Genomic DNA, 23344 nt, shown 5'->3' on the forward strand with positions numbered 1-23344 from the left:
TTTGGCATTTTTCATTTCATTTTATAGTTGAAGTCAAGTGAATTTGCCATTCTGAAGCAATTGCTGCCTCTGTTGGAGAAGGTCTCCAACACATACCCTGACCCTGTCATCCAAGAACTCGCCGTTGATCTCCGCATCACCATCTCTACCCACGGAGCCTTTTCCACTGAGGCTGTCAGTGTGGCTGCCCAGAGTACCCTGAACAAAAAGGATCCAGGAGGGAAAAGGGAAGAGCAGCAACAAACCAGTCATGAAAGATACAGCAATGTGTCTTATCACCACCTTGAACAACAGCGAAGCCATTGCACATCCAACCAAACAAGCCTGACACCTAATGCTCCACTCATTCCTCAGGAAGTCCGTGAGCCCAGCATCACTACAAACCAGAAATCAGGAAGCATAACCACAGAACAGCTCCAGGATGCTCTTTTATCAGCTTATGATCCTCAAATTCCAACACGGGCTGCTGCCCTGAGAACTCTTTCTCGCTGGATAGAACAGAGAGAACCAAAAGCCCTTGAGATGCAGGAGAAGCTTCTCAAGGTGAGTAGAACACCACACACACGCATATGCACACACACACACACACACACACACACACACACACACACACACACACACACAGTGAGACCACTTTCCAGGAGCCTTGACTTGTATCAAGCACTGTCCTAGGCCACCCTTGGGGAAATTGTAATTGTTCTATGGAGGCAAGACTCAGACACAGGAAAGACTTAGATACACATGAGACTCAATTGAACACGAGCAGAGTGTCAGAACTTTTACAGGCAAGAAACCCTGTGGACGGTCAGGAGAAGGAGAGAGTTGAAAATCTGGAGGAAGTAGATCTTGACATGGCTTCACAAACTAGTAACATTTGAGCCAATGAAAGAAGACCCTGAGCAAATTCTCAGAGCAAATTCCTTTTCTGGTAGGTAAGGCCCCTTTCAACACTGTGACCAGCCAAGATAAGCCACCTGTTTTTTCTGGGCCCCTTTCAGAGGGGCTTTGGACAGAACTGGGTCCCCTCCCCACTTTCCCTCCATCACAGTGAAAAGGCTGTTCTTTATATCGTGGATTTATATGGGAGACTGTATATGCTTAGTTGGGGATCTTTTCCCTTTTGTGGAAATTGTCCTGACTTCAGTATGGGTTAGAGATTAAGAGCCAAGGGTCTAGAGACGACTGATCAAATCGCAGATCATTTTCTTGGACAAAGTCACTTAAACTTTCTGAGCCTCAATTTTTACATCTGTAAAGTGAGGATAATTGTAACTGGACGCACTTTATGTTGAAAGATTTAAAATAAAATAATTTGGGAATTCCCTGGCATCCAATGGTTAGGACTTGGCGCTTTCACTGCCGGGGCCCCAGGTTCAGTCTCTGATCAGGGAACTAAGATGCCGCAAGCCGCAGTGCACAGCCTACACAAATAAATACGTAAATAAAATAATCCATGTAAAGCATGAATTATAGTGGCAAGCACATAATGAGCACCCAATAAAGGTTTAGTAGTATCATTATTATATTATTACTATTATTTTTTCCATATACTCTAGCCATTAGACTAAGAATTATAATTCTGATTGAAAACATTTATTTTTAGTCACTAAAGTTTTAGAACCAGTAGTGTAATGATAACTTCTGTTTATTGAGCCAGGCCCTATGCCTTTCAGACATTATCTCTAATCCTGGCAACGACCAAAATATTAACATTATCCTCATTTTATAGATGAGAAAACTGAGGCACAGAAATGTGCCAAGGATTTGCTGTCATTGAAATGTTGCTGAAAACCTCAAATTATATATCTCCTTTGAGTAATCATTAAAAATATGCCTTCACACACCTATTTAGATGGTTAATGCTATGAACATCTTTGGAGTTTTCTTTAGCTAACTTAACTTTCATCTGCTATATATAATTGGTCATCAAGTCCTGTCAATTCTTTTTTCAAGAAGTCTTTCAAATCTATCTGTTCCACTTCATTCCCATGGCTACCTCCCTGGATTAAGCTTCTCTTACGCCATACATGATTTCCACCCCTTCCAACCTGGCCATCTTCCCAACTTAACTAATCTTGAGCTCTCCCTAACATGCCACAGATGTGGAGACTAGCAGTATCAAGTTGATGTCAAGAATTGCTGTTCCTGTAAAGGACACATCACTATATATGGAAAGACACCCCCCCCTCTTCTAGATACCAAGCAGGAAGGACATGGGCATATGGCCACTGTCTTCCTCTGGCCCTTCTGTTAGGGCCTAAGCCTAACATGTCAACTGTCATATCTTCTAGATAAGCAGTACCCACTGCGGTTGACGTGCCCTGGTGGGTTCCTAAATTATGAGATGTGTTGAGAGTAATTTGTTACTGATGTCAGTTGAAGTGCTGAAATTTGCAAAAGATATTTAAAAATAGAACAGATTCAAGGTTATCCCAATAATATCTCCGTCTTGCACTTGCATTTCCATACACTTTCTGAGTGCAAAAGAAAAGGATCAAATTATAGCAGGTGTGCCATTAATTGGACATAACCCCGAACCTGGCCTCTGTGTGTCAGGGCCTGTAGTCTGTCAGGTCATTTCTAAGAATGGGCTATCTACAGTGGGCTATAGTGGAAAAAATGTTGAGGATTGTTCTTCCAGATTTTGGCTTCCATGCCTATTCTTGGTGTATACTCAACAACTTCAAGAAGTTCTCCCCTATAATCGCTACCCTCTTTTAGCTATTATAACAATGGGACTTCAAACATATATACTGTTTTCCCCACAAGATTCTGAAGACAGACTGATATCTCGCTACAACAAAGAGGAAGAAAAGCATTTTTTTTTTTTTTGAGGCTGCTCTAAGGGTCTCTTAAATCTTGCTTGCTGTTTGTGAATCATATCACTACTCTGTTCTGTGGTTACAGATATTCTTGGAGAACTTGGAGCATGAAGACACCTTTATATATCTGTCTGCCATTCAGGGTAAGTTAGTCCTGGTTAAAGGACTTTGAGTTTGTGGACCAAAGATTATATCATGTATGTTTGCACAAAATCTCTAAATTCCTAGAGCCACAGACTGTTGGACATTTTGTCCCTCTTCCTGTCTCCTAGCTAGGACTTGATTTCAGTCGTGATAATATTCCTGGAGAGTTCCTAAAGGGGTCCTAGAAAGTTTCAGTATCTCATAATGATAAGGAAGCCTTTATGCTTACTTATCATTCTATAGATTAAATCCCATTTCCTCTAATTCAAGGAGGTAAAGAATGGCTCACACATGAGCTCTCATTATGTTGGCCTTTTAGGAACCTGACTACTGTCACTGTGCACCTTTGTCCTGTCTTTGTATTTATTTATTTATTTTTGGCTGTGTTGGGTCTTCATTGCTGCGCATGGGCCCTCTCTAGTTGAAGTGAGCAGGGGCTACCCTTCATTGCAGTTCACGGGCCTCTCATTGTGGTAGCCTCTCCCGTTGGGAGCACGGGCTCTAGGCGTGAGGGCTCAGTAGTTGTGGCACACGGGCCCAGCTGCTCCATGACATGTGGGATCTTCCCGGACCAGGGCTTGAACCCGTGTCCCCTGCATTGGCAGGCGGACTCCTAACCACTGTGCCACCAGGGAAGCCCTGCTCTGTCTTTAAGCTAAAAGAATCTCAGGATATATAATATTTCATCATCAAAACATTTTTTGCAATAATTTTATTTCTCTTTTGTGATTCTTTGTTGTTCTCATCTCCATTAATTTGTGGATTTCAAATCTAGAGAGAGGCCTCATGAAAAGGGGTAAGAAGCAGACACGGTGAGAAGGCAGAATTAGCTCACAGTTTCTCTTGGCTCCATCAGTGTGGTATAGTCCTCAGGGGCTGGGGGCTGGAGATGGATCACCAGGATGCACCACCCTTTCCCCTGCTTCTCAGCTGTATGAACTTTGGCAAATTACTTAATCCCTCTGGGCTTCAATTTCTTACCTGTAAAAAAGGGAGCTAAATAGGAATGTAAAATGGTACAACTGCTTTAGAAAACAATCTGGCAGTTCCTTGAAAAGATAAATGTAGAGTTGTCACTTGACCCAGCAATTCTAAGTATTCACCCATGAGAAATGAAAACATATGTCCACACAAAAACTTGTACATGAATGTTCATAATAGCCAAAAGGTGGAAACAATCCAAATGTCCACCATTTGATGAATGGATAGACAAAATGTGGTATATATTTACAATGGAATATTATTCAGCCAAAAATAATAATGAAGTACTGAGACATGTTACAGCATGGATTAACCTTGAAAACATTATAGGTGAAAGAAGCCAGTCACAAAAAACCACATATTGTATGGTTCCTTTATATGAAATGTCCAGAATAGGTAAATTTATGGAGACAGAAAGTAGATTAGCAGTTGTCTAGGGCTAGGGAGAAAGGGGAAAGGTTTGGGAGGTGATAGCTAAAGGGTACAGGGTTTCCTTGTGGGGTGATGAAAACATTCTAAAATTGATTGTGGTGATGTTTGTACAGCTCTGTTAGTATGCTAGGAACTACTGAATTGTATATTTTAAATTGGTGAATTTTATGGTATGTGAATTGTATCTCAATAAAGCTATCACCAAAAAAATAATAAAATAAAATTTAATGAGGATAAGCTGGGACAAAGTGAGAGAGTGGCATTAACATATATACACTACCAAATGTAAAACAGATAGCTGGTGGGAAGCTGCTGCATAGCACGGGGAGATCAGCTCGGTGCTTTGTGACCACCTAGAAGGGTGGGATAGGGTGGGTGGGAAGGAGACACAAGAGGGAGGGGATATGGGGATATATGTATATGTATGGCTGATTCACTTTGTTATAAAGCAGAAGCTAACACAACAATGTAAAGTAATTATACTCCAATAAAGATGTTTAAAAAAAATTTAATGAGGAGGAGAGGGATAAAACTGTCAGAGATTAAGGAGATTAAATATAATATGATAGATAGGATCCTGGAACAGAAAAAGGACACTAGAGAAAAACTAAGAGAATCTGAGTAAATTATTGACTTTAGTTGATAATGAAATGTCAGTATTAGTTCATTAATTGTGATAATGTACCATGCTAATGTAAAACTTAATAATAGGGGCAACTGGGTATGCAGTATATGGGAACCCTCTGTGTATCTTCTCAATAAATCCATAAATCTAAAACTATTCTATCATTAAAAGTTTATAAAAGGGGCTAACATTAAATGAGTTAATATCTTGAAAGTGCTTAGTGCATATTAAATGTTCGATATGTTAGCTATTACGATTTTAATGTTATCATCATCATCATATCACTACTATTTCTGTTGTTAGATTGCTAGGTAATAATGTGGTGATATGTGTAACTTCTCAGAGCTAAAGCTTGAGTAGGTCGATTCTGTCTGGTAGTTCCTGCTACATGATAGATTACTGCAACACCCAGTATTATTTATTTATTATCATGTATTATCACTCATTTATTATCATTCATGAATCTGTAGACAAATGGGGTTCAGCTGACCTGGTCTGGGCTGGGCAGCCCTGCCACTCCCTGCAGGTCGGTGGGCTGCAGTAGCTCTGCTACACCTGTTCCAGATGATCCCGGTCCAGGGCCTCCCAGGGCGCATTTGTGTGGTGATGGCAGAAGTGTATGAGAGCAAGAATAAACTCGAGAGGCGTCTTCGGGGCTAAGCTTGGAACTGACAACCTATCGCTTCTGCCTCATTCTGATGGCTAAAGCAAGTCATGTGGCCCAACCCAAAAGTCAAGGGATGGAGAAATATACTCTGTCCCTTTAGTGGGACAAACTGCCAAGTCACGGAGCAAAGGACATGGATGCAGGGAGGGGTGGAGAATTGAAGCCAGTAATGCAGTCCTTCAGGCAAGGTTCTCTGTGAGCACAAAGGCACGTGCAGCTCCATACTGGCTACTTATTTCTTGGTGTAGTTTGGGTATCCTCTATGCAGACCTGGAAGTTGAAACTTAAGAGAGAGTTCAGAGGGGAAAGTGTACAGCAATGAAGGCCTGAGCCTTGGAATTCATTCTTTACTCAACAAACATTTATTGTGCACCTACTATATAGTACAAAACACTTTCACAATGAGTTTCATGACTTAGTTAAAAAACAAGAAGACATTCTTCAAAAGAGACAAAATAGGGCTTCCCTGCTGGCGCAGTGGTTGAGAGTCCACCTGCCGATGCAGGGAACATGGGTTCGTGCCCTGGTCCGGGGAGGTCCCACATGCCGCTGAGCGGCTGGGCCCGTGAGGCCATGGCCACTGAGCCTGCGTGTCCAGAGCCTGTGCTCCTCAACGGGAGAGGCCACAACAGTGAGAGGCCCGGGTACTGTGCAAAAAAAAAAAAAAAAAAATGGAGACAAAATAACCAGTCACAAAGATAAAAGAACAGCTAGGCAGAGCAGAAGAGTGGAGCATGTTGAGAGAGAAAGTAATTACAGGCAGCTGAGAGGTCGCAGAGACCAAGAACTGAGATAAGCCTGAGGGCTTGATGGGACTCAGGAAGCCACATGACAATGAATGGCACTTATGGAAATCAAATAAATCAATGAGGCAAGAACCTAAAATGCTGATAATTAATAAGTCAGAAAACAAGTCATCCTGTACTTTTTCCAGGAAACTGTAATACTGTCAAGGAGATGTTTCTCACTGATTTTTTTTTTGCACAAGATTTTCAGGAAGCAGTGGTGTGTCATTCTCATACAGCAACATGGCTGTTTGGAATAAGCCTCTTAGCTGATTAACCCACTGAGCTCATTAGCCTATAGGGTCTGCTATAAAAATCACAACTGTTGGTTTTGTGTTTGTTTTTACTACTTTTAATTGGTGTGCTAATCAGTTAGTAGCTAATTTAGGGATGAAGGACGTGGGAGGTAGAGGTCTAATTTCTGTTCTCTGGGCCCCATGGCACACAAATTTGAATTAATTCATGTTTTTGGTGTTTGTAACATGCACTTAAAGGCCAAGGCCTTAGGTGAATTTCCCATTAAGAAAGGAAAGAGCTGAATTTTCCCACCTGCATTGCCAATTTCATTTGCCCAGGCCTAAAACTCCAGAGCCAAGCCATTCTAGATGCCCAGTCAGACAGTCAGACAAGACCAGCCCATGTGTAAATGTCCTGTAGTACAAGGGGGCTTGGCTGTGGTTTGAGTAGCATTAGTTTTGGGGAGTATGAGTAAGTGTGTGTATAAAGTCTTACTCTTCTAGGCTGACTGAATGTTTCCATGTAAAAGTTACAAGGTATCCTTTGCTTGCTTTATTTGTTATTTTGGATCTCTTTTGTAATTTCTCACCAACTTTGTTTGCAGTCAAGGCACAGAGCAGAGGGGAATTAAATAAGCTCATTCATTCAACAGATATTTATTGATGCCTGATACAGGAATGTCTGATGTACATATTATCTGTACATCACAACAATCTGAGAACTAAATTCCCTATGAGTTAAAATTTAATTTTATGAAATACTGCATCTCTTTTTAGTCCTACTGAGAAAGTGATGGTTGACTTAGTTCTCATAGCAGCTGCTCCCAGACACTCAAGGCAGCTTCTTTGGGCAGAGAATTTTATACAAGTTGCTGAGTTCCAGTTACAATCCAGAGTTTATAAATAGAACAGTTAATCTTAGACTGTGTCCTTTAAGTGTCTCTCCTTTTTAGACTTCTTATATACTCTTTTTCTCATTGTTTTATCATCATCATCATTATATAAGTTAATACATTCTTATTGTTTTAAAAACATTTAAATGGCAAGAAAGTGTATAAGATAAAAAGTGGCAGTCTTTCTCTTCTCCAAAATAGGACTTAAAATATGTCCTTAAGAGTCCCATAATGGGGACTTCCCTGATGGCGCAGTGGTTAGGAATCCACCTGCCAGTGCAGGGGACACGAGTTTGAGCCCTGGTCCGGGAAGATCCCATATGCTGTGGAGCAGCTAAGCCCGTGCGCCACAACTGCTGAGCCTGCTTTCTAGAGCCCACGAGCCACAACTACTGAGCCTGTGTGCCACAACTACTGAACCCGCGTGCCACAACTACTGAAGCCCCTGCGCTCTAGAGCCTGTGCTCCGCAACAAGAGAAGCAACCACAATGAGAAACCCGCGCACCACAATGAAGAGTAGCCCCTGCTCAACGCAACTAGAGAAAGCCCATGTGCAGCAACAAAGACCCAACTCAGCCAAAAATAAATAAATAAATTAAGAAAAAAGTCTCATATGACTTGAGGGTATGGGGAGGGGGAAGGGTAAGCTGTGACAAAGTGAGAGAGTGGCATGGACATATAGACACTACCAAATGTAAAAATACATAGCTAGTGGGAAGCAGCCGCATAGCACAGGGAGATCAGCTCGGTGCTTTGTGACCACCTAGAGGGGTGGGATAGGGAGGGTGGGAGGGAGGGAGACGCAAGAGAGAAGAGATATGGGAACACATGTATATGTAAAACTGATTCACTTTGTTATAAAGCAGAAGAAACTAACACACCATTGTAAAGCAATTATACGCCAATAAAGATGTTAAAAAAAAAAAGTCCCATAATGTATATTTGATGTTTGGGGCATTTTCCACATTTCAGTCTTAAAATAGATATTCAGTAATGAATGTGATAAATAAATACATGATCTTCAAATAAGATATTATAGCTAAGTTATTTATCTTAGTGTGCATCTGCTTGTGTGTCCTCGCAGTCACTTTTAATTATTTAAAGAACATTTTGAAAGCAACACCAGTGATAGATGCATTTCAGGGATCCAAGTGATCCCCATCGGTGTCAAAAGAATCTTTGGACGAAACTACTAGGCTCGTGGAAAAAAGGAGAGAAACCCTAGGCTCTGAGCCAAGCATGGGAGGGAAAAGTATGCCAGTGTGTGTAGTGAAGAGAATCTAGACATCTTGACATGCTTGAACAAACTGCACTAACTCTTCTACCCTTTTCCTTTCACAGAAGAGTTTTCATTTCTGGCAAGAGAGCCAAGGGGAGGGAAGGCAAAAGGCCTGGAAGGGAGGAAAGTAGATACAAGGTGAAATTGTTTTTACAGAGTTTCAAACTGAGCAGGGTTACAAGTCTTAATTTGTCAGAGACTGAACTCCCTATCCATTCTCAGATTTCTACTTCAAATAAACTAAGTTGGGCAACCATTAACTGAAAATAATTCTATCCCTTGAAGGACCATCTAATTGGATCGGGCATTGAAATTTGGAATGTAGTCCTGTGAAGTTTATCATCTCCATTTATGTCCTTGAAATGGGAAGATTTCTTTTGTGTCCAGACCTTGTACCACCTAACTAACAAATGGGCATTTAACGAATGTCTGTCATATATGCTAGCGCAGTAAATTCTTGAAGTAGTTCTGGGAAATAGACATTATCCCCATTTTTTAAACTTCTTATTTGAGATTTAATTTACACACCTGAAATTCACCCATTTAGAATGTGTAATTCAGTGGTTTCTGGTATATTTAGAGATTTGTGCAACCATCACCACTATCTAATTTTAGAACTTTTCATCATCTCAAAAAGAAACCCTATATCCATTATCAGTCATTTCCCATTCCTCACTCTCCCTTGCCCCTGGGAACCACTAATCTACTTTTTGTCTCTATGGATTTGCCTATTCTGGACTTTTCATAATATGGAATGTGTGGACTTTTTTGTCTAGTCCTTTTCACTTAGCATAACATTTGTGAGGTTCATCCATGTTGTAGCATGTATCAGGACCTCATTCCTTTTCATGGCTGAATTATGTTCCATTGTACTATTGATTAACCACATTTTGTTTATCCATTCATCAGTTGATGGACATTTGAGTCGTTTTTACTTTTAAGCTCTTATGAGGAACACTGTAATGAATATTCGTGTACAAGTTTTTGTGTGGACATATGTTTTCATTGCTCCTGGGTATGCATGAGGGAATGGAATTACTGGGTCATATAGTAATTCTATGTTTAACCCTTTGAGGAACTGTCAAACTGTTTTCCAAAGTGGCTGCACCATTTTACTTTCCCATGAGCAATGTATGAGGGTTTCAATTTCTCTATATCCTGACCAATACTTGTTATTGTAGAAGATCCTTTTATTATAGCCATATTAGTAAGTGTGAAGTGGTATCTCATTGTGATTTTTTTGTTTGTTTGTTTTTTTGCTGTACACGGGCCTCTCTTTCACTGTTGTGGCCTCTCCTGTTGCGGAGCACAGGCTCCGGACACGCAGGCTCAGCGGCCATGGCTCATGGGCCTAGCCGCTCCACGGCATGTGGGATCTTCCCGGACCGGGGCACGAACCCGTGTCCCCTGCATCGGCAGGCGGACTCTCAACCACTGCACCACCAGGGAAGCCCGGCAGGCAGATTCTTAATCACTGCACCACCAGGGAAGCCCTAAAATTACTTAATTTAAAATAATACAAATTATGAGGCTGTGTAGAAATGGAACCCTTATACACTGCTGGTAGAAACATAAAATGGTTCAGCTTCTCTGCAAAACAGTCTGGCAGTTCTCAGAAGGTTAAACACAGTTACTGTACGCTCCACCACTTCCACTCCTAGATATATACCCAAGAGAAAACATATATCCACACAAAAGCTTATATGTGGCCAAAAAGTAGTGTCGACAGAAAAAAATGCACAGCCTAAAAGTTAAGAATTATGTTTTATTTGACGGGCTTTCTGAGGACTTCAAGCCCGGGACACAGCATCTCAGATAAAACTCTGAGAGATTGCTCTGAAGAGGTAAGGGAAGAGCCAGGATAAATAGGAGTTTTTGCAACAAAGACCAGGTAGTTGGAACATCAAAAGATTACTGTTAATTAAAGAAAACCAGATATGTCAAGTTAATGGAATTTAGTGCTTTTCTGTGTATACGAAGATGCAAGAGTCTGGGCTCACTGGAATCATTCCCTTGATATGCACCTCAACTATCTGGGGCCAGCATCCTGTGCTTTCTCATCCTGAGTCTCCTCAGAGTGCACCATCAGGGGTGGCTGCAGCTGGGGTGGCTGCAGCAGTTAACTGCTAGATGGTGGGCTTCCTGTTTCTATCCTGTGTTTCTCAGGGCTCATCATCAGGGAGACTGTAATGTGATGGCTTGATGGCTGCAACATCCTTTGTTTACTGATAGGGCAGGCAATATTTTTCATTCACAGTAGAAGCAACCTAAATATCTACCACCTGATGAATGGATAAATTAAATATGGCATACCTATGCAGTGGAATATTATTTAGTGATAAAAAAGAATGAAGTGGACTCCTGGTGGTGCAGTGGTTAAGAATCCACCTGCCAATGCAGGGGACATGGGTTCGAGCCCTGGTCCGGGAAGATCCCACATAACATGGAGCAGCTAAGCCCGTGAGCCACAACTACTGAGCCTGTGCTCTAGAGCCCACGAGCCAAAACTACTGAGCCCATGTGCCACAACTACTGAAGCCTGCATGCCTAGAGCCCATGCTCTGCAACAAGAGAAGCCACTGCAATGAGAAGCCCACACACTGCAACGAAGAGTAGCCCCCACTCGCCACAACTAGAGAAAGCCCACATGCAACAATGAAGACCCAACACAGCCAAAAGAAAAAAATTATTTAAAACAAAAGAATGAAGTACTGATTCATGGTACAAAGTGGATGAACGTTCAAAATGTGGTAAATGAAAGGAGCCATACACAAAAGGCCGCATTTTGTATGAAATGTCCAGAATAGGCAAATCCATAGAGATAGAAGGCAGGTTTGTGGTTCCCAGAGAATGGGAGGAGAGGGGAATGGGGAGTGACTGATAATGGATATGAGGTTTCTTTGGGGAGATGATGAAACGTTTTGGAATTAGATAGTGGTGATCATTGCACAACCTTGTAATATACTAAAGATCACTGACTTACATACTTTTTTTTTTTTTCAGTGTTAATAGTTTATTAATTCTCTTGCATCCATTCATTGCTTCATTTAACAAATACACCTCTAGTGCCACCAGCTATGCCAGGCTCTGTGCTAGGTTTGGGAGATACAAAAGTAAATCACATATTCCTCTCTTAAGACACTAATACATTGTAGATATGGTCACATAGATAATTATAAGATAATGAAAAGCACTACAATAAAACTGCATGAAAGTATTGAGGGAGTCCAGAGGAGGCAGTAGCAAAGATCAACATGAAGGCCCCAAAATCTGGATCTCTGAAATTTTTGGTAGAAATATTGTATTGTCTACATCAGATCCAAAGTGCTGTTTTCAACAGGAGGCACGTCATCCCTCTCCTGATTAATTTTTTTTAACATCTTTATTGGAGTATAATTGCTTTACAATGGTGTGTTAGTTTCTGCTGTATAACAAAGTGAATCAGCTATACATTTATCCCCATATCTCCTCCCTCTTGTGTCTCCCTCCCACCCTCCCTATCCCACCCTTCTAGGTGGTCACAAGGCACCGAGCTGATCTCCCTGTGCTATGCGGCTCCTTCCCACTAGCTAGCTATTTTACATTTGGTAGTGTATATATGTCCATACCACTCTTTCACTTCGTCCCAGCTTACCCCTCCCCCTCCCCATGTCCTCAAGTTCATTCTCTATGTCTGCATCTTTATTCCTGTCCTGCCCCAGGTTCTTCATAACCATTTTTTTTCTTAGATTCCATATATACGTGTTAGCATATGGTATTTGTTTTTCTCTTTCTGACTTCACTCTGTATGACAGTCTCTAGGTCCATCCACTTCACTACAAATAACTCAGTTTCGTTTCTTTTTATGGCTGAGTAATATTCCATTGTATATATGTGCCACATCTTCTTTATCCATTCATCCGATGATGGACATTTAGGTTGCTTACATGTCCTGGCTATTGTAAATAGAGCTGCAATGAACATTGTGGTACATGACTCTTTTTTTTTTTTTTTTTTTTGCTGTACATGGGCCTCTCGCTGTTGTGGTCTCTCCCGTTGCGGAGCACAGGCTCCAGACGCACAGGCTTAGCAGCCATGGCTCACGGGCCCAGCCGCTCCACGGCATGTGGGATCTTCCCGGACCGGGGCACGAACCCGTGTCCCCTAGCATCGGCAGGCAGACTCTCAACCACTGCCCCACCAGGGAAGCCCATGAATCTTTTTGAATAATGGTTTTCTCGGGGTATATGCCCAGTAGTGGGATAACTGGATCATATGCTAGTTCTATTTTTAGTTTTTTTTTTTTTAATTATTATTTTTTAGAAGATGTTGGGGGTAGGAGTTTATTAATTAATTTATTTTTGCTGTGTTGGGTCTTCGTTTCTGTGCAAGAGCTTTCTCTAGTTGTGGCAAACGGGGGCCACTCTTCATCGTGGTGCGCGGGCCTCTCACTATCGCGGCCTCTCTCGTTGTGGAGCACAGGCTCCAGATGCGCAGGCTCAGTAGTTGTGGCTCACGGGCCTAGTTGCTCCGTGGCATGTGGGATCCTCCCAGACCAGGGCACGAACCGATGTCCCCTGCATTAGCAGGCAGATTCTCAACCACTGTGCCACAAGGGAAGCCCCTATTTTTAGTTTTTTAAGGAACCGCCATACTGTTCTCCACAGTGGCGGTATCAACTTACATTCCTACCAACAGTGCAAGAGGGTTCCCTTTTCTCCACACTCTCTCCAGCATTTATTGTTTGTAGATTTTTTTGTTGATGGCCATTCTGACCAGTGGGAGGTGATACCTTGTTGTAGTTTTGATTTGCATTTCTCTAATGATTAGTGATGTTGAGCATCCTTTCATGTGTGTGTTGGCAATCTGTATACCTTCTTTGGAGAAATGTCGCTTTAGGTCTTCTGCCCATTTTTGGATTGGGTTGTTTGTTTTTTTGATACTGAGCTGCATGAGCTGCTTGTATATTTTGGAGATTAATCCTTTGTCAGTTACTTCATTTGCAAATATTTTAGAAATAAAAAATAAACATAGGAAAACCAGAACAGTAGTTTTTCATGGAGCTCTTAGGACTGTGAATAGGGACGGGCAGGATTTAGAATGTGGAGATAGAGTGAGGGGACTGAGGCTGAAAGAAAAGTGAATGTAGGAAGATGTTCAAGAGCAGGGCAAGTATAAAGACAGGTGTAAGGTAAGCAGTTCAAATTGTTAGTGGAGCAAAGTGGGCAGGAAGGGGAGAAGTGGGATTGGGCTGGAATGCAGAAGCTGTCGAAATGCCAAGACAAGGCATCTGAGCTTTCTGTGTGGGCTCTAGGAGGGCTTTAAAGGCTTGCTGCCCGTCTACCAGTAATGTCTTGGTGATGGGCTGCCTGTATTTGAAAGCAGCATGCCTGTTGATGGTTATTACTTTTATTCCCTTTATTCGTATTTTCATTCATGATTTATTGAGCACCAGCCACATATGAGATGTAACTTACATTAATTCATTTACTCCTCATCACAACCCTATAAGAGTCAATATCTTTATCTCCCCATTTTTCAGACAAAGAAACCAAAGCTCAAAGGTTGTTATCAGTAAAAGGCCAACCAGTGAGTGATGGAATCTGGCATCAACTCCAGAGCCAAGGCCTTATACCTCTCTGCACCTACCTCCTCTCTCCAGTCCATTTTCCTACCTTTCTCAAATCACCATGGCCTCTGCTCTTACAGACAGTAAAATTAAGCCACGGAACCAGTGGATCTTGACATTTTCTGCTAAGCGATTAAATACTTAATTTCTTGGTTTCCAGGGCTCATTTCAAATTTTTTACCTCCTATTCATGCAAGCTAGCTGTCACAAGGGCAGGATTCGTTACCTATAAGGCAGTTATGAGACACCTTGGGATAAAACGTCAGTTGCTTACATGTCTACTTTACAAGCTATTAAGAAGGTGTAAGTACCTTCCCTGCAGAACAGCTATTTAAATTTTGCCCTGGAGCCACCCTTTCTTTAGTAAAGTTGGAATTTGAAGACAAGTTAAGAAGGATAAAATAGCAAGAGAGCTCTCAACTAAAATAGCAAGTTCCTCTTTAGACTTATCTTTAAGCACAGTATTCCTTTACTCTCTAAGGAATCAGTCCATTTTACTGGAACTACTTAGAGTCAACAGCTGGAGGGTCACCCTGCTCTTGCTTTTCCCTCCCAAACTAAAGTGCTTACCTTACCCTTCATTTCAAAAACAAATTAAAATTCCTAATCTCACCAGATGTGATTAAGATGATTCTTAAAGCTGTTCACACACTTAATAAGCCCAATTATATTTTTTATTCATCCTGACATAGTTCCTTTTGTTGCTGAATCATAGGTTTAACATTTTTAACTGATTGAAGCATCAGTTTCGCCCTCTGTGGTCATGTTGAGATCTTGTGCAGTGGTGGAAAAGTACACTTAAATGGTGTACAGTTTGGGCAACTCATTTTTAGATTTTTACATTAGACGTTTATACTTTCCTGACCTTGTGGCATCTCTGCTGTCCCCGAGGAGGCTGGAAGGTTGGGAATGAACTGAGCATCAGGGAATAGATCACAGACTCTGCACTACTAAAGACCTAATTAGGTCATCTTTCCCGTCCACCTGCCAGGGCATGATTGCTAAAGTCTCCTTCCTTAGGAGAAGGCTGTTTCAGAAGCACTTCTACACTTTATGTCCAACTTCTGTTTTCCATTATTGGTAACCTGACTTTAGACAGTGACAGAAAGATTTGTAAAATATTTTTGGCCATTGGTTTTTTTCTTAATGGTTTTAAATGTTCATTCACTCAACAAATATTCATTGACCACCTACTCTGGAATATATAGTCCAAGGCAGGGAGGAGGAGGGGGACAAATGCCAATCAAAAAGTCACACAAACAAATGTGAAATGTGGCTTTGACAGGTGCTGTGAAGAAAGGTACAGTGATATGAGAGCCTGTGTTAGGGACGTTTTACCTGATAGAAAGGGGCAGGAGGAGGTGACCCGTGAGCTGGGATCTAATAGATGATTACTAATTAACCTAGTAAAGGAGGGAGGGAACAGTAATCCAGACTGAGGGAACAGCAATGCTGTGCCAGGGGGAGGAGACTGCAGACAGGAAGGACCCTGAAGATCAGTGACAAAGGGGTAGACTGGATAGGCTCTTTTTTTTCTCTCTTTCATTGAGCCTTGTCTAAAAATGCCATGGTAAAACAAGGCTCTGCTGCTTTAAAAACAACAACAAAGGGGCTTCCCTGGTGGCACAGTGGTTGAGAGTCTGCCTGCTGATGCAGGGGACACGGGTTCATGCCCCAGTCCGGGAGGATCCCACATGCCACGGAGCGGCTAGGCCTGTGAGCCATGGCCGCTGAGCCTGCACGTCCGGAGCCTGTGGTCCGCAACAGGAGAGGCCACAACAGTGAGAGGCCTGTGTACCGCAAAACAACAACAACAACAACAACAAAGGATTTGAAAAATCACTATCTTAGGCCATCTACCTGACCTATCAAGGAAGTTTTATAACCCATATCACAGGTGATGTGTCATGTGACACATACCTTTCGTCACCTTCTCACCCCTGTCAGATTGCTGTCTCTCTTTAAGCCTGTTTTCATGAAATGCAATGAGTATGTTTGGCTGTCTCTACAAATCTCTGAACTCAATTGTTCAACACACAGCCCCTAACCATTACGAAAAATATTCTCATTGCAGATGACAAAGGTAAAACCATATGGAGTTATTTTAGGTCAGTGGTTTTCAAATAATTTTTTAAAACAGCGGAATCCATTTTTCAGTTGAGATCTAACATGAAGGCATCAGAAACACAAATGATTTTTTTCTTCTTTGTGCCTTTTTTCTTATATTTTTCATGTTTTCTAGCATGAACATTGATTGCTTTTATTATCAGAAGATAATGGATTTTAAATTTTGTAGCTGTTTAGGAAAACTGAATCGTTTCATGATAACAAGTTTCATGGACCAGCACAGATTGAAACAGATGGCTCCCTCTGTTACAGTACCCCTGTTGACCTTTTCACAACTAGGGATTACTAAGGCACAGGGTGACCGTGGCTATTTCTTCATGAAATTATATGATAACAGCAGAAACCTTACTGACGAACAGATGTTTTTCCCAAGTGGAGCTTTTCTTAATGAAATGGTTGCTTAGAAACCAGACCATAATAATAACTTTTCTATATTTAGTTTGTAAAGTGATTCAGTTTGCGAAATTACTAAGTCAGGGAATACTAATTAGATAAAATTGAATATATCCATTACTTCTTGTCTTGCAATTGAGCAACCAAATGGTTAAATTAACAGCAAAATTTTGTCCAGATGTGTCTATCCAGATGCTATTCATAACAAAGACATATAAGGAAAATGAGAGCTCATAGAGCCATCCTGCTCTACTCTTAACTATATGATTCTCTAGTGGCACCATGTGTTTGCTCTTTTATCAATTTGTATTAGAAGCTGTTACATGTAACACTTACTAGGTTGCTGAGAGGATCAGTTAGGTCAGTGGGTCAAAAATTGTACGTGAAAATGTGAAAATAACCTCAAGTTGAGCTCAGCAAGACAGCAGTGTAAAGGAAAGGCTCAAGAGTGAAGATGCTTGTTTAAGATGACATGTTTGATAAATGGAAAATCTTAACGTGCTAAATATTACTAACAACAAAGAAACCTCAGTATGTGCCATATTCGTCAGGTGCATTTAATCTTACATTCAAACTAGACAAAAATCTAGAAGAAAATACATTTCTGTCTTCCATTTCCAATAATGATGAGATACCTCAGCTGAAAACAGTTTTTATGCAGGGTAACATATTTAAAACACTTTAAAAGCATAAATGAGCTTACAAGAAAGCAGTGAATTACCAAGCCAACATCTTAAGAGAAAGCCAGACCCTAAAAGGTAGAGGGAGCTTAAGAACCTGCATTTGCCCTCAGAGTATTTGCTGAAATTCAGTTTTAGTTTCATGCTCTTGATGGTCAAACCTGCAGAAATGAAAGCCTGTCTAGTCCCAACTTGAAGTGGGGAGTCAAACAGAAGACCTCCAACATTAAGCTTAGACCCTAAAGGAATACACCTTCAGATGAATCAGAAGTAAAAATGGTACCCCTTCACCTCATCCCCAGGGACTGAGAGGGGCATTGTCTTGTCGCTAGAGACAGTGTAATCACAGCATGGTCCACCTTTCCTGCAGATTTGCATTATTGGGATTCAGGAAAGTTCAAGCTGGGAATTAGAGTTTAAGATGTTTATATACTGGTAGTGTCTGTGGATGTCTTACAAGAAAAAAAGCATATCTCTGTGGAAGAAGGGACCTTCACCCTAGACCCCAAAGAATCCTCAAAATAATTTTTTACTTTTATTTTTAAATTTTTAATGTTTAAAAACTTTATTGTGGTAATATTTAACAAAATATTTGCTATACTAACCTTTTTTATTTTATTTATTTATTTATTTAGGGCTGTGTTGGGTCTTCGTTTCTGTGCGAGGGCTTCATCGCGGTGCGCCGGCCTCTCACTGTTGCGGCCTCTCGTTGCGGAGTGCAGGCTCAGTAGTTGTGGCTCACGGGCCTAGTTGCTCCGCGGCATGAGGGATCTTCCCAGACCAGGGCTCGAACCCGTGTCCCCTGCATTGGCAGGCAGATTCTCAACCACTGCACCACCAGGGAAGCCCAATATACTAACCATCTGTAAATGTGCAGTTTAGTGGCATTAAACATATCCACAATGTTGTATAATTGCTATCTATTTCCAAAACTTTTTCATCACCCCACACGGAAACTCTTAACCATTAAGCAATAACTCTCCATTCCTCCTCTCATAATAATTAATTAATAATTATTGTATATTTAATTATGTACAATAATTAAAATATATTCACAAAATAACCAAGCACAAGGAAACAAGGTCCCAGAAGACTTTAGATGTTGGACTTATCACACACAAATTATTAAGTAACCAGGCTTCCTGTATTCATAGAAAAACAAGACAAGCTTGAAAATATCTTCAGGGATAGGAAACAATCAAAGTTGATGTAGCAGATTTAAAAAATAAACCAAATAGAATGTCTAAAAATAAAAAGTAGAATAACTAAAATTAAAATTTCAGTGGATGAGTTTTACAGCAGACACAGCTAAGAGAGAATTAATGAACCAGAAGGCAGAAAGGAAGACATTATACAGAATGCAGCACAGAGAGACAATATTTAGTCTCTGGATGGAGAAGTCAAAAAGGAAGGATTAATAGATTTCATCTCTTAAAAGTTTAAAACTCATTCACGTTGAAAATAATTTAACCTTAATTAAAATGTAAAGTATAATTAAAGAAAAAAGATTTGCAACAAGAAGGACAAACATAAATCTGTAGAGACAGAAAATAGATTTGTGGTTGCCTAGAACAGGGAGTCTGGGCAGAAAAAGAAAGTAACTGCTTGGGTAGGAGGTTTCTTTTTGGAGTGATGAAAATCTTCCGGAATTAGACAATGATGATGGATGCACAGCTATGTGAATATACTAAAAACTACTGAATCATATACATTAAAAGGGTGAATTTTATGGTATATGAATTACATCTCAATAAATTTTTTTTAAAAGGACAAGCAGTTAAACCTCTCTATATAAAGAGTTCATGGTGATTAATAAAAAAAAATCCAGTAGATAAATGGATAAAAAAATAAATAGGCAATTCATGGTAGAGGAATATAAGTAATAAAAATTTGAGAAATTTTTCTAATAGGCAAAGAAATGTAGATTAAAATAATAATGAAATACAGTTTTTTGGGTACCATTTCAAAAAACACAGATTTTTTTTTTTTTTTAATGGGACTATCCAGTGCTAGCCAATTGTATTGAAATGCACACACTTGAACACTCTTGGTAGGAGAATTAATAGGAACATTTTTGGAATGCAGCTTTGAAAATATTTATACACTTGCAGCCAGTTCTTTTTCTTTGGGGAATCTACCCTAAGAGTATAAATGGGAGTTAGGTGCCTATACTAATTCTGTCTTTAAAAGTCTATGAAATTTTTCCACACATGAATAATTATGCAAATGACTCTCAGTCCCAGGGGCAGCTCGCAATTGCAGAACCCTGAGCTTTTTGCAGCATAGCTCCCTTGTCCCCTTCTCTAGGAAGCCCCACCCCTTCCTACACCTTTTTAAAATTTCTCTCTCTGTGTTCTTGTTACACCCAAACATACTGTACTAACCACACTGTCTTGTAATCATTGTCTAATTTGTCCCTCTCTCTAGATAGGTGCTGTCCTATTACGTTTATAACACTTAGTACCTGGCACAGAGTAGATACCCTATTAATGTGTGAATGAGTGAAAGAATGATTTATATTGCCTTAATTCTAAAGTTGTTTTCCAAGCTTTATGATTTATGCCATAGCTGCAGATTACTTCTATATACTCTTTTTTTTAAAAATATCTTTACTGGAGTATAATTGCTTTACAGTGGTGTTATATACTTTTTTTTTTTTTGCAGTATGCGGGCCTCTCACTGTTTTGGCCTCTCCTGTTGCGGAGCACAGGCTCCAGACGCGCAGGCTCAGTGGCCACGGCTCACGGGCCCAGCCGCTCTGCAGCATGTGGGATCTTCCCGGACCGGGGCACAAACCCGTGTCCCCTGCATCGGCAGGCGGACTCCCAACCACTGCGCCACCAGGGAAGCCCTGTTATATACTTTTATATAAGTGATTTGTAATTTTTTTAGTTGACTCCTTCCCCCCTCTTCTTTTAGCAAGAGATTTTCTTCTTCTTTTTTTTTTAATTTTGAATTTTTTTTTGGCTGCACGGCTTGCATGATCTTAGTTCCCTGACCAGAGATTGAACCCAGGCCCCGGCAGTGAAAACGCAGAGTCCTAACCACTGGACTGCCAGGGAATTCCCTCCCCTCTTTTTTTTTTTTTTTTTTTTTTTTTTTATGCGTTACGCGGGCCTCTCACTGCTGTGGCCTCTCCCGTTGCGGAGGACAGGCTCCGGACGCGCAGGCTCAGCGTCCATGGCTCACGGGCCCAGCCGCTCCGCGGCATGCGGGATCTTCCCAGACCGGGGCACGAACCCGTGTCCCCTGCATCGGCAGGCGGACTCCCAACCACTGCGCCACCAGGGAAGCCCCCCTCTTTTTAACAGAAGTAAAATTGACAAGAATCCTTAATATTTCTCCATCCTAAGTAATAATATTGCTATTAAAGTTTTCAATGTTATTGTCAGACCACCTCAAATGATCTACTGTGAAAGCCAAGACATCTGGAGGAATAAGCCCCCCTCATCCTCCCATAAAAAAGAAGACTGTTAAATAAAACAAAGTTGTCCACTATAAAAACAGTGTTTGTGTGTGTGTGTGTGTGTGTGTGTGTATTTATTTCAAAGAGTGGTGTATGGATGAGAGGGCACTAAAATGCTTATGTTGATTTTAGGTTTCAGGTGGTTTTTTAAAAGCAGCTTTATTGAGATATAATTCACATACCATATAACTTGTCCCTTTTAAGTATATAATATAATATCTTTGAGTATATTCAGAGTCGCATGTCTGTCACCACAATCCATCTTGGAACATTTCATTACCCTAAAAAGAAACTGGTTCCCCATAGCCTCCACTCCTCAATCCTCCCATACATCCATGAGTGATTTTTCTTTTCTTCTTTATATTTTTCTCTAGTATTTGACTCTTTTACAGTGACCATGTATTATTTATATATTGTCAGGTAGAAAAAGCCACGTTCTTTTGATTGTGGAAACAGTTTTTCAAGTCTTCTCCTTTCCCCTCTATTTATAGGTGCCTTGCTTCACAGAGGGATTTTAACCTGAGGGCTGTGTAGATCCCTGAAGGGGGCCATACTAGATATGGTTACTGGCCAAAATTGTAGGCAGGGTGTTTATGTGTATATGTGCATTTTATCAGGGCAATTTATAGTAGCTCTGCCTGGTTTCCATATGAAACTACAGTTTAAGTCCTGCACGTCATGGTTACTAATTTCACAACAGTCACTTTTTCTAAGCCAGTCCTAGCCCACAGCACCTGTCACAAAGACTTGCCTAATCATCTCATTAGGACATCTGCTGTGTTTAAGGAAAAATGGGAGAATTCAGGAGTTTTGAACTTGCCTATATCACTGCTTAGTACCCAAAGCACAGAGCAGGTCTCCGAGCATTGACACTGGATCATGTGAAAGATCAGCCCTGTCTTGTTAGAGCTTCAGGCCAGGTGACCACTCCCCTGGGAGGCTTAGGCTCTCTCAAAACTAGTGAGAACCTGACGCATCAGTCAGCTTTGCTGATTCTGGAGCTTCTCTTTGCATAGGTTTGAGGTGAAAGGCCAGTAGAAAACTTACAAAAAAATGAACCTGGAGTTCAGGTGGTACTCCCTCTACCGGGACCACCTAGCTAGGGGTCTTTAAGACTGCTTTATTTTCTTACCTAGATTCAGCTAAAAGAGAACTACATACTGTGTTCTGGGAAATCAGAAGCCCCTCTTTTCATATTATCAGTAAGTGTTTCTTTTAATAGCATAAAGAGAATGTTAATATACAAAATGTTTCATTCTTTGAAAGCTACGTAAAGAGAACTAAATGAATAACATCCTGGTTCTTTATTTCTAACCCATGACCAGCTGAAATGCAAGTTTCTCTAAATGCATAGGGCAGTGATTACTCTCAAAGCAGTGGTAATTGCTGTTTTCCTTCCTTCCTCACTTATGCCTTCAGTCAATTAGCGCAGCTTTGTTCATATTTCTGTATATACTACAGAACCCTTGCTCATCATGTTTTTGAGGCTCACTTTTCTCACCTCTGTTTTGAATCATGCAGAAGTATTTGATAGAGGCAGTCCTGACAAAGTGGACTCTAAGCTTTTTGGTGCTGTTTTGGGTTTTATTTTATTTATTGGGGGAGGGTAATAGAATAAGAGATTTAGGGGACTCGCAATAGCCATAAATATGTGGAGTGGAGGTGTCTAGGAATCACTGATGGAAAACTGAAACTCACTAAAATCTAAGTTTTTTATTACCTTTTGTATGTCTCCTCTGTCATCACTAATGTTAGCAGCATCTCAAGTTAAAGTCATCTGTGAATTTCATTAACATTACTACCTCCCTTTTCCACATAAAGATAAATATAAATAAATACACCAATTAAGAACAAGGCAGTCCCTGTGAAGCCCAACTAGACCCAAGAGGATTCTGCCTTGTTCATACGGGATGCATTGTGCAGAGTGCCTGTCCTTCCTTTGACCTTGGAGTCTAACAGAAAGTAAACTTTATGACTGATGAATACTTAAAAATATAAGATTTGCTATCTTTGGGGTTAGGATTTGCAAAGCTAGTGCTATTCCAGCAGTTATTTTCTCCTAGGCACTGCAGCCGGGTGGGTGGTGGGTAGCAGATGAAGGTTTGCAGTCCTGCTCTGTCACGTGGCAGCTCTGTGATCTTGGGCCATATTTTTCACCCTTCTGTTCCTCAGCTTCTCCCTCAGTAAAATTAGGAATGAAAGTAG

The 23344-nt window shown here is 40.8% G+C and overlaps 1 protein-coding gene across 2 annotated transcripts in view; it reads left to right on the forward strand.

The window, feature by feature from the left end:
* TANGO6 (transport and golgi organization 6 homolog) overlaps nucleotides 1-23344 on the forward strand; it is a 182939-nt gene that overhangs the window by 73485 nt on the left and 86110 nt on the right. For both annotated transcript variants that reach the window (XM_032611851.1, XM_032611852.1), the window contains 2 exons: nucleotides 28-543; nucleotides 2908-2965. In XM_032611851.1, coding sequence (XP_032467742.1) covers nucleotides 28-543; nucleotides 2908-2965 — 574 coding nt within the window. The remainder of the gene's footprint in view (nucleotides 1-27; nucleotides 544-2907; nucleotides 2966-23344) is intronic.

Source organism: Phocoena sinus, chromosome 19, assembly GCF_008692025.1.
Source record: "Phocoena sinus isolate mPhoSin1 chromosome 19, mPhoSin1.pri, whole genome shotgun sequence".
Lineage (NCBI taxonomy): Eukaryota > Metazoa > Chordata > Mammalia > Artiodactyla > Phocoenidae > Phocoena > Phocoena sinus.